General features: G+C 44.3%; 1 protein-coding gene across 1 annotated transcript in view; it reads left to right on the plus strand.

Annotated features, from left to right (window-relative positions):
- The window catches only part of RPH3A (rabphilin 3A), a 305,156-nt gene that overhangs the window by 268,314 nt on the left and 23,892 nt on the right, over window positions 1-12,950 (plus strand). Inside the window, exons 15-16 of the mRNA XM_044282127.1 lie at window positions 1,043-1,169; window positions 2,715-2,771. Of these exons, the coding sequence (XP_044138062.1) occupies window positions 1,043-1,169; window positions 2,715-2,771 (184 nt within the window). The remainder of the gene's footprint in view (window positions 1-1,042; window positions 1,170-2,714; window positions 2,772-12,950) is intronic.

The following is a 12,950-nucleotide window of genomic DNA, read 5'->3' on the forward strand; positions in this document are numbered from 1 at the left end:
GGGTCCAACCCTAAGACATATTAAGACGTCTTGCTTTTCTGGAAGTCTGTACACCAGAAAAGCAAATCCAAGCTAGCTATGAGCTGGCATAGATTTGTTCTATAATTTAAGTCGGGTTTCTTGAGTTGAATTCTAGTAAATCTATTGGACAACTGAGGCCACACCCCCTCGCTAAAACTGAAAAAAGTTGCTAATTTTTCACAAAATGGAACTTTCCTTATTTCTTCATCCACCTCCATAATATTGCTGAGATGGACACACATGCTCAGTTCCATCCTTCAACTGTGATCAGATGTATGGACTGTCAGAAATTGAGCAGAGCAACCGGAACAATTAATGTTGAGAGGTCTGTACAGGGCTGGTTCTAGCTTGGTTAAAAATACACATAGATTGTCATGTACTATATCATCTATGATTTCATTTTATTACATTAATTTTGGGATAACCCCTTTAGGCATAACAACTTAATTTCCATTCTTTTCAAGAAAATGCCTATCTATCACATTAAATTTTACTATTTCCATTGTAACATGTTAGGCCACTTTCACACTAGCATTTTGGCTTTCCGTTTGTTAGAGTCGTCATGGGCTCTCACAAGCGGTCCAAAACGGATCAGTTTTGCCCTAATGCATTCTGAATGGAAAAGGATCCGCTCAGAATGCATCAGTTTTCCTCCATTTAGTCACCATTCCGCTCTGGAGGCGGACACCAAAACGCTGCCTGTTCCTGGGATGCGGAGTGAGACGTCCTGACACACAATGTAAGTCAATGGGGATGGATCCGTTTTCTCTGACACAATAGAAAATGGATCCTTCTTGGCTATAAAAGACATAATACAACCGGATCCGTTCTTGACGGATGCATGCGGTTGTATTATTGTAACGGAAGCGTTTTTGCAGATCCATGACGGATCCGCAAAAAACGCTAGGTTGAAAGTAGACTTACACAACAGATTTATATGCCCTATGATACCCTAGAATATTTAACCTCTTCATGCACTCTTTTTATTATAGTTTTTAAAAAATTGTCACTTTAATTTCAGAATTTCTGTTTGCGATGAGGACAAATTTGGTCACAACGAATTTATTGGTGAGACAAGATTTTCCTTGAAGAAGCTAAAACCAAATGTGAAAAAGAATTTCAATGTTTGCCTGGAACGCGTTATTCCGGTATGATTTTTTTTTTGCCATTTACTGATAATTTTGACCTCCATCCAATACTGTATGTTGTAGGCCATTGTAGGTCAGTTTTTGATCAGTATTTTCCATCAGTATTTTGTAAACCAAATTCAGGAATAGGACCTACAGGGGAAAAAACTATTATGGAAAGAACTGCATTTATTACATTTCTTTCATCTTTTGGACCCAGTTGTGGTTTTGGTTTAAAAATAGTGATGCAAAGTACTGACCACATACATCCCTATAGGGAAAAATCGCCAATTTGAAGCATGTCAAAAAGGTGTGAACAAAAAGCCACCATAAAAGATGCATGCAACATAAAAAGGAGGTAATTAATTAAGCAGCAATATGCTTCAATTAGGCGTATTTCTGGTGCATATTGCGGCGCAAAGGTTCTTCTCCCTGCTCATGCCAGGTCTAAAAAAGGGATGTGGCATGGGTGGGGAAGGGTGCGGTCCAGCCGGCCGGCTGGTCTCATTTACCATTTTCTACGCCTGTTTTTACATTTAGAAGTGACGGAGTATCTGCCGAAGTTATGTATAGGACGGCGCCTCTTTATAACTCCAGAAGATGCCCCCGCCAGTGCAGGGCTTTATTAAGACCAGCGTCTAAAAGAACGGCCTTAATAAATGTGCCCCTTTGTATTTCGAGGAAACCTAATGCTAGTTTCCGTATTCAATCTAGGAAACGTGCTCCTTGTGTTAGCAGCATTTCCTGGAATGAACACTGCTTCTCTGAAGTGAACACGCGACATCATATTGATTACTGATGCTGTGAATTCCGAACATACTATGGGCCTACTGAATTGTAGTCATGGCATTATGTGACTACAGTGCAGCAGACTCACGGTCAGGAAGGAATTCACAGCATCATAAATCATTATGATGCTGTAGGTTCACTTCATAGGAGCACTGTTTATTCTGGGAGATACTGCTCCCACACAGAGCGTTTTTCCCAGACTGAACATGCTCACCTGACACTGGTCTAAGAGTGAAAAATCTTCTGTGGATTCTAGGCATGTTCCAGATTTTCAGATCAACACTATGCCCTATCTACTGTGCATTTCCACAATGCAATTAGTTTCACAGTTTAATCTGCCCTGAAATCTGTAAAGAAATCTGCATGCTACACATGCAGATTTCATTCAAGTATATTGTATGTATGAGTTCATGAGCATAGGATCTCGCATGACAGTTTGATTAACGGGGCTGCACAAGCAATTCAAGGTAAACTAGAAAAACAATGGGAGAAATATGTACCATGGATGCAGTTGGTTTTTAATCTGCTATGCCAGAAGGGTGTTCTATACATCATGCTGTCAGTAGTTCCACTTCTGGCCAACAGAATGTCATTCCATGCAATATGCTCTCATCTCCTGGAGCTCATTGCCTGGAATTCTATGATGATCATCTGTATTGCTAGCTTATATGCTAACCTCCTCTTGTAATTATCTTCATATGAATCATATTCTTTCAATTTTATGCTTATTTCTTGTTGCGTTCAATGAATTAACATTTCTTTTTGCTTTTATTCCAGATGAAACGTGCTGGAACTACAGGATCAGTTAGAGGCATGGCTCTTTATGAAGATGAGGTATATAACAATTTTTGGATTCCTTTAAAATGAGATTTTGTCTTAATATAGTATATCCATACCTCATATATCTTATTATATTAACACCGATTTCAGATACATAAAGAAGAATATCCAAGCCCACATGGGTTGCACTTTTATCTGAGTTGTCAATAGGAAAGGTCTTAGACACAATGGGAATAATTTACTAATCGTAGGCATCTTAAACCTGGACTGGTAGTCAAAAAATGTGCCAAATTTATTAGTGGCTCAGGATGAAAATTTTTGCGCATGGCTACACACTTTTGTCTAACTTTATACGACCTATTGGTTAGCTTACTGTACTTTGAGACAAACTTTTGTTCCAAATCTTAAAGGGATTGGCCATGTTCTCGGCACTTGTGCCCAATGTGTATGTAAAGATGACTGTATGGCACTTACTAATATAGCCGTTGTTGGTATTCTGCTTCGCTCAATTTGACAAAGAAATTTGTTTTGTGCTGAAATTCTACTTCACGAAGCGCATTTCTTTTTAAGTAGCAGGCACAATGACCGGGAATGGCGATTGCGCCGCGCCCTGTCATTGAACCTCTCAGATGCTGCATTCATCGCTGATTGCGGCATCTAAGAAGGCTTTCAGGGGTTAATCAGTTTAAAAAATACTCACTTTATCCATTTAAGCACGAAGAGGCCGCTGTGGCCCTCTTGATTGATGATCTTGCACGAAATCTTGCACGTCGTGTGATGACATTGTCACGTTGGCCTGCATGGTGACGTCATACGTCACCACGTACGATATTTCACACAGGATCTTCAATCAAAGTGGCTGTGGCAGCCTCTTCATGCTCAAATGGATGAGGTGACTTTGAATAGTTTTTTACCACAATTTCAGTGAAAATTTATTAGTTACCATGAAGCACAATAAAATTTTCCCTGAAATCTGTATCAAAGTCCACTTCAGATACTTCAATTAGCTCAACACTAGTCCTGTCCATAAGATGGCTACTGATGAGGGGTCATTCAGCCTCCTCTGTTCAAACACTCAGCACTAAAGTCCCAACAATGCAAGTGCAGTTGGCAGATGTGGTGTATTTGAATGGAGGAAACATCCCATAGAGTTGATTCGCCTGGTCACATGACCCTTCATCAGCAGCCAATTTATGGACAAGACTTGGCCAACAAGGGACCATTTTGGTCCGAACTTTTCTATTTTTCGGATGGCAGACAAACCTGAATATTTTCAGGTTTGTTGTAGACTAATCCAGTAAGATAGTGCCATTTTAGTACACATGTCAGTGGGAAAAAAAGTGCTATGGAGGGAGAAGGGTTCTCACATGACCCTGAGAGGAAGTGGGGGGGGGGGGAGGGCTTGCCTTGATTGGCTCTCAGGCTGACAGACATCCTGGATAAACCATCAGTGCTGCAGCATGCAGGAAGGTGCGATAGCACAACGAGCAGAACACCATTATGTGCTGGGCTGTGAATGAGGGTGGTTGAGTCTTAGAGTATCTGCCGGACAAATAACCTTAGGGAGTCAGGGAGAGTAAAACAATCAGGGATAGTCAGAAATTAACCAAGCTTGTATTCTACTGCCAGAGACAGTGGATTACAAAGAAGAAGAAGAATTTGGTGAGTAGTATAGGGACAATTAGGGAAACTGTCAGCCAGGGAGTGAGAAGAAAGGTGCTGAGGCTGGCATTGCCTCGTAGCAGAACTGCAGCTGCAAACCTCAAAAGCAGCTACCTGCAAGTACTTCCTTTTATTTTTTACTGAGGTGAAATAAGCAAAAACTGTACAACATGTGTTATACCATTAATTTAGCATAGCATATTGAATACTAATGAGAACTCTGTGTCAGGCAGGGGCGTAACTATCATAGCGGCAGACCATGCGACTGCTATAGGGACCAGGGCAAGAGGGGGCCCAGTCTTAGTTGGGATTATCTCCTTTTCTACATGTCATTGAAAAGGGTTTAGGCAGAAACCCCTCTGTCCTGTGTGGGGGGCCTGGTTTGATCCTTGCTAAGGGGCCCTTACTACTTTATGTACACCACTGGTGTCAGGTCATCTTTTTTTGTTTTCGTTTGAAAAACCATATAAATCAGAGATTGGGAACAAAATATTAGGGCTAAATCTGTTTATAATCTCCACACACACAGCTCCAATTTATTTATTTGTGCTCGGATCGGCTCATGTTAGAACACATCCTACCTAACTGTACCTAATAGCAGTAGGGTTATGCCGGAACTGCTGTAGAAGGGCAGCCTAAAGGGGGAAACCCTAATATGAAGTGCCCTAAGAAAGAGGGGGGGGGGGGGTTGGGAGGGCTGTAACGCTGACGTACCGCACCTGTGGCTGTGTGCCTGCAGGTATTAATAGGCTGTAGAGCCCCGCCTCCCCTCTCACAAACACGGCAATTGTATTGCCTAACACTTGTGTTCGGATTGGCTCATGTAAGAACACATCGAGTATAGCAAGCAGAACTCCACCGACCCATTTTTTTAATAATATGGACCGGTACGTTATGCTCCGAAGCAGCTGAAGCTGCGCCAATACGGAAGGAGTGACCAGTAATGGACAAAGGGTTAACTCCTGAATTGCCTAACAATATACGGATGAACTTGAGGAACGTATTGATATTCAAGTTAGCATCTACCAACTTGAGCAAGGGGGAATCCGCTGGCTCAGCTTTGATAAACTGCAACTACTGATGCAATACCCTCACCAGGCACCATTTATTACCGGTGGCAAAATACTTGACTGTTACAGGTTCCCCCGACCTAGTATTCTTGGAGGCTAATAAGGTAAGAGTATAGCAAGAGCTACTCCAGATGTGCTGGCGCAGGAAAACTCACCCGGCCTGAGGAACCCATAGAAAGCCAAGTACATGGCTGTTTAAATTAGTAGGCTGATGTGCCGACCAAACAGGTTATTCTGCAACATGTCTGATAAAGACCTAAACATGCTACCGGTAAAAGGCTGTCGAGTGGGTCGTTTCTTGATGGACACCTTCTCAATACCCTTTAATAAGGCCTTAACGGGATGGGCTGAGAACAGAGACGGTTGGTCAGGATACTGGCAATACCAATAATGTTAGATACCGGCCGGGTATAGTTTAATAGTGCTATGGGCCAAGTGTAGATGAGAGTGGCAAAAGGCAACAAATGCGAGTATGTAAGTTATAGGCCCCTCTCCCGCAGGGGGGTATGTATGTTTAAATCTATCAAACAATTGCCAGGCCGTTTTATAAGTCCTAAGGGTATTGGGGGACAATGACTTGGCCATAAGGCTTCTGGCTACAGCAAGATGATCCCCTAATCCATCAGCAACTGGAAATGATGAGGAGCTGGCGTCAACAAACGATCTGCACCCGGAAAAACCTGAAAAAAGAGTTGAAGATTAAACCGGGACAGAGCATCCGCTGCGACATTACGCTGCCCACTGATGTGCGTGCAAACAAAGTGAAAATTGTGTTGTAAAGACAGCCAAATGAACTTCCTCACAAATGACATTATCTGTTTTGACCCTGATCTACCCTTCATAAGGATGTCAACCACTGCTGCATTATCAGACAGAAACAACACTGTACGGTTTCGACACTGTTTACCCCAAACGTACGCTGCCACCACTATGGGATAAATTTTAAACAGCGGGGAACACTGAGAGAAGCCAGGGATAGTCGCAATCTGTGGGGGCCAAGAACCAGCAAACCAATGCTTATCAAAGATGGCGGTAAAACCGACCGCCGGAGATGCATCCATGTACACCACCGGGGATAGATTAGAGACCACCGGAATAAAGAGCGAGACTCCATTCCATTGTGACAGAAACCTATCCCACATTAACGAATCCGCCAGGGCCTCCTGATTCAAATAAATTGGACTGTCCTGACTAGGGACACCAGGGAGCAACACCAGGAGTCTGGAAATAAAGGACCTACCTTGGGGAATGATGCACATAGCGAAATTGAGCATACCTAAGAGAGACTGGGGATTCGCTTTGGTAGTAACCCTGACCTGTGCCAATCTATGTACGACCTCCCTTATCCTAATTTGTCTAGCGGGAGACTAAACAAATACCCAGAAATGTAATTGACGTACTAGGACCTTTGACCTTGTGAGGAGCTACCGGAACCCTGAGATCTTCAAACAGCGTGCGCAATACCTGTAAGTCTAGAGGCTCCTGAAACAGGGGCTCGATCAAGAGAAAGTCATCTAGGTAATGAATGACATGGTTAACATTAAAGGTGTTTGACAAAACCCAATGCAGGGCGCTAGCAAACTGGTCGAATAACCATGGGCTAGATTTCGACCCAAACGTTAATTTGCTAGCAAAGAAATACTGCTCTTGCCACTTGATACCATGCCACCACCATATGTCCGGTAGAATGCGGAGTAGCTTAAAAGCATCTGTAATATCTGCTTTAGATAACCAGGCTCCTTTACCCAACCTAAGTATGACCTGAATAGCCTCATCGATAGACGCATACTTCATGGAAAATTCTTCTGAGAGGATCAATGAGTTGAGACTGGGTATGGATAAGGAATGTGGGGACGACAAGTCATAAATTAATCTCTTTTTATTAGAAAACTTGCCAGATACTACCCCAACCAGATTAATCCTCCAACACTCAAAGGGGGGCTGCTTCAATGGGCCAATTAAATAACCCCTATCTAACTCTGTTTGATTTAACGGGGAAATAACTTTGGGGTATTTGAATGCCGATAATAAATTCTTGCACTTATGTGGGGACTGAGAGAGGGCGAGCAGACCTGTATGAAAACCGTTGACTAAGCCGTTGAGTACAAACTGAACCCAACCTGGGTCTGGATGAGCGGCTAACAAACAAGTAAGGAGTTCCACATTCACCACGCTTAGTCACACAGGATTGTTTCCCTTTTGAGGGCATGCAACTCGGGGGTGGGCACTAAAGCAATAGGCACATAAATGCAAATCTGCACTGGCTGTAGTGGCACGCAGAAAAGTTTAAATTGTTACAAAATTTGCGACTTGCCTAGATATTTGATCGGCCGACCCAACTTATCCACACCGGAGACCACCCTGCTAACTGATGGGCCTAGAACAGCAGCAGTATTAGTATTGGAGCACCAGCCGGCAGTATGAGTGTATGAGTTACATACCGTACAGGTTGGGGCCTTAAGACCTGCAAAATGGCGACAAAACAGCTCTGTGTCAATGACTGACCAATCGACCATATGCTTACACTGTACAAGAGCGGCTGCTGCCTTCGCCGAAAATGAGCGGTGATAGTCGTAGTAAGCACTACCACCATATTTATACCCCAGATCTCCTCCCTCCTAAATGGGCTAAGTGTACAAACTACATCCCGATACAAGCTAAAAGCCAACACAAATTCAGCAATATTGAGCTTCCTTTTCAATCTAACGTCCCTAGACTTTAATATCACCGAGACCTCACCGCAAGTTATGGTTTTGTTATCTGGGACCTCATGAGTAGCTATGAGAAGAGATGCCAGATTGACATCTCTCCCTGCAAGGATGTCTTGTCATATGCTAGCGGGTATGAAATGAGACGGTGCAATTACGGGAGTAGGACTGGACCCACCAGGAACATTAAACTGTGGAACAGTGGCTACAGCTGGTGTCTGCCCCATCAAGCCAGAATCAGCAGTACTGGCTTCGACTGTGTCCAGTCTAGCCTGAATGACAGACATTAAAGAAGCCATTGTGTTAATGACAGCGTGTAGCTGAGTTAGTGACATCTAGATGGTATTCATGGAAACCACTTCCTGGCTTGGTGAAGTCGAATCCGTAGAGAGAAGACTGTAAAGTTCTGCCTTTCTAGCTGAGCCTGAGAACGGAATTCCTCTTTTAGACAATTCTGCCGTCAACTTCGGGATGGTCCATGATCTCAATGAAGGTATACTGTCTCGTACTGATTGTAGATCACCACTGTCACGAGAGGAGGACGAGCCCTTGGCCAGAATCTCTTGAGACATCTCCCTACTAAAAGAGATGGCTCAATGAGGGGACCAGCTACCAGCCCAAACAACAAACACCGTGCCACCCTGAATAATGATACCAACACCTTATTATCAATGAAGTATAGAGAACCGCCACCTACAACCGTGCGTAAGACATGAACCTACAGTCGTGCAACACTATACCCTGATCCTGTAGTCATGACAGAACTAGTAAACGAGTCTGTAGTCATGACAGATATAGCCCCGTTACCTGTAGTCGTGACAGGACTTGAAATCGAGTCTGTAGTCGTGACAGACATTGTATTGTTGCCTGAAGTCGTGACAGGACTTACATCGTTTCTTTTTTTAAATAAATTATTATAATTTTATTTATTTTTTTAGACATACCTTAATTGAAATGCTATGACAGTGGTCCTGATTGCAGGTAAAAACGACCCCCATACGTGAACAGTAGAACTACTAGAAGTGCCAACAGGAAATCTAGTGCCTCTGGAGGAGGTGGAAAAATGGCGCACCAGTGATAGAACACAGTCTAACCACCTGCCCAGCAGCATGCGTAAATAGTATGACAAACAAGGCCCCTACCACAGGTAGACAATATAACAATAGGACTGCAGCGCACACCTAGTGTAGCTGACTGTACTACTGAAATAAAGGAAAACCAACTTAGGCCTCATGCACACGACCGTCTTTTTTTTAAGGTCCGCAAAAACGGGGTCCGTAGGTCCGTGATCCGTGACCGTTTTTTCGTCCGTGGGTCTTCCTTGTTTTTTGGAGGATCCACGGACATGAAAAATGAAAAAAAAATCTAAGTCAAGTTTGCCATTGAAATGATAGGAAAAAACGGACACGGATCACGGACGCGGATGACAATCTTGTGTGCATCCGTGATTTTTCACGGACCCATTGACTTGAATGGGTCCGTGAACCGTTGGCCGTGAAAAAAATAGGACAGGTCATATTTTTTTCACCGACAGGAAACACGGATCACGGATGCGGCTGCCACACGGTGCATTTTCCGGTGCATTTTGCTGAAAACGGCACAATGGCCACGGATGCACACAACGGTCGTGTGCATGAGGCCTTACTATGTGAAAGTTTTAGTTAAGTAACCCGCCCTATGATAAACAAACCAGAAAACACCATAATAATATAACAATTATTAATTGCATAGCTTTATTTTCTTTCCTCTTTTTTTTTTCATTATTAAAACGGACTTGTGGGCCCCAGGCCCCCCGCCAGACCCCCCACCAACAAACACCTAAACACATAGAACATAACGAGCAGCACTTGGATGTGCTGGCGAAGCTGCAGAGCTGCGCAGCGAAGAATGACCAGCAGATGGCGCCTGCACACCCCAACCTCTGCGACACGCACTGGGAAGGGCCGAGCACGCCGCCTGTGAGCCCAGTGTGCGCTGCTCGAGACAGGAACGAAACTGAAAAAAAGCACCACGACCCTGCCCCCCGGATAACAGCTATGATCGTAACATGTTCCAGGCTCCCAGCAAGCCCCAGCAGCCTTTGCCCTACCAGGAGTAGCAGCACCTGCTGTGGACAACACCTCACCGCCGAACCACCGAACTGCCCGTAGCGCACACAGAATCCGATGTAAACCCAGCCGAACCGGAAGTGCCTGTAACGCTGACGTACCGCACCTGTGGCTGTGTGCCTGCAGGTATAAATAGGCTGTAGAGCCCCGCCTCCCCTCTCACAAACACGGCAATTGTATTACCTAACACTTATTTTAATATTTTCTTTTGGGGGGGGGGGTTTAAATGTAATTAAACCTGCATATAGGTGATCAGTACAGCAATACACTAGGTTAGGGCAGCAATTTACCTGTGAGTGTTAATGTGAAATTGAGCATCAGGCCTGGCCCTTAATCACCCATTTTCATTTTTTTTATATACACACGGTTAGAATTTTATTTTTTGGGGGATTGTTTAATTGAATAAAACCAGCATACAGTATATCCGTTATTACTATAATAATATACAGACTAGGGCGGCAATTTACCTGAGAGAGTTAGCGTGAAGTTGAACATCAGGCCTGGCCCTTAATCATCCGTTTTCATTTTTTTTATAATTACAAGGTTGGAATTTCATTTTCTGGGAGACTGTTCAATTTAATGAAACTAGCATATATAATACATGTGATTACAGGGTAGTGCACAAAATTATCTGGGGGTATAATCTCTTTATTTCTGTCTCCACACACTTCCATTAAAAAAATGTTGGGGGAAGTTTATATACAACCCAGCATATATACTGTATGCGATTACTACACCAATACACAGGGAAGTGCACAAAAGTATCTGTAATTGATAACGAATCTAGGCTTAAATCTATTTTCCTTTATTTCTGTCTCCACAAGTGTCCAATAATTTTTATTTTTTTGGGGGGGAGGGGTTGCTGATTATATTCAAACCACCATATATACTGTACGTGATTACTACTCCAATACACAGGGTAGTGCACAACATTATTTGAGTGATCCAAAAATGTCCAGGCTATAGAAGGGTTCCAAACGAAAGACCCAAATTCAGAATGTGGGTAGTAGCAGCACTAACTATCCGGCCAGAGGTAGTAATAGTACAGAGGTAGTAATAGTAGTAGGCTATAGTTGTCCCTGCTGGCTTCGGAAAGGCAAAACATTATTGTTGAGGAGAAAGAGGATGAGACTGAGGATTGGATGGCTCACTTCTCCTCTCAGTTGTAGCAGGATGATGTGGAGGTGACTTTGTAGTCTAACACCGTTCCATGGAGCCATGGGTCACAGCATTCCTCCTGCTCCTCCTCCTTGCAGCCCCAGGGAAGGCTTTCAGTGGAGCCCTCTCAGTCTTCACTGCCCATTCCTAGAGGGACGCCTTCCTTTTTCCTAAGAAGTGGCAAGAAAACCCCACCCCGCCATATGGCAGACAGTCAAGAGAGTCTCCCTGTTGACTTGTGTGAGAGCCTTCACCATTTGGTTGCCCTGAGGAGGAGTTTGGGGAGGAAGCTGGAGACCCCATGCATACTTGTGTTGATGGTGGTGGTAATAGTGGCACAGATAGCCACAACATTGGCAGTGGGGGCAGCAACATCAGTCAAGAAAGGTGTGGCACCAGCATTAAAGAGCAGAGGCCACATACCTTCCAAAGAACAGCCAGAGCCACGTCTTCCGGATCTAGTGATGCCCCTGACAGTGTGGGTGGGTTAGGCCCAAAATGTGCCAGATCTAAGCCCAGTTTGGCTGCCTGAAGCTCTGTGCAAGCAACTCCCATATAGCGCTTTTTCTCAACAAGGTGGGCATATGAAACCACAGCTGTGTGCAAGATCTGCAGGATGAAAATAAGCCGTGGCCTTTCAAACACAATACTGTAGGTACAAGAGGTCTATGTTAGCACATGAGGCGGCATCACTAGATCCGCCAGCATTCTCAATGAGAACAAGTCTGTCCTCCTTCTCCTAGTCCTCTTTGTGGCAGTTAACTCACATTCCCAAGTAATATCTTTGTCATCATCATCACCTTCTTCTTCTCCTGCTAAGACTCTTCCTTGTCCTCCGCTCCACAATGAGACATCTATAGTGGAATGTTTGGCCATGGAAAAACTTTTCTCCACCAGCAATTTGCTTGTCTACAAGCTGAACCCCCACCTGGCCACATTGCTGGCGGTATAGTCTCTGTAGTGCCATCATAGTAGTGACTTGTACTCTCACATGGCAGAGAATGCGGGCCACTTGCCATTCTCACTGTGCTGCAAGCTGCACTCCGTGGTCGACACCTGGAGACGCTGTTACAGGCAGGGGCAGTACATGTCTTTCAGAGCCCACTGGGTCAATGTTTTTTTATGGCAGTGGAGAGGCAGCACCTCAGCAACATGGCCAGGTCCTTTTGACTCCCTCCCAACATATCATGGGGCTGGCTCCCACAGCTGGCACTTATCTGCCTCCTCCACCTCCTCCTCTATGGACATGGTCCCATCCCAACAGCAGAAGGGAACAGCTTCTCTCGAACTACCCCTATTTCCTATCAGATGTGTCAAATCAAGCGTTGCCACACCATGTTGGAGCTAATCTGTCTGGGCGTCAGCAGCCACACCGCCGAGCAATTGCAGCTAAAGTGCATCAAGCAGCAAATATCTTACTGGCTGTCACCCCGCCGACTCCAATTGGGCAAGGTGGTCAACGACAATGAGCACAACAACCTGGAGGAAATAACACATGCTCCCTGCGTGTTTTTTAAATACAGGTCC

This window comes from Bufo gargarizans, chromosome 1 (assembly GCF_014858855.1).
Source record: "Bufo gargarizans isolate SCDJY-AF-19 chromosome 1, ASM1485885v1, whole genome shotgun sequence".
Lineage (NCBI taxonomy): Eukaryota > Metazoa > Chordata > Amphibia > Anura > Bufonidae > Bufo > Bufo gargarizans.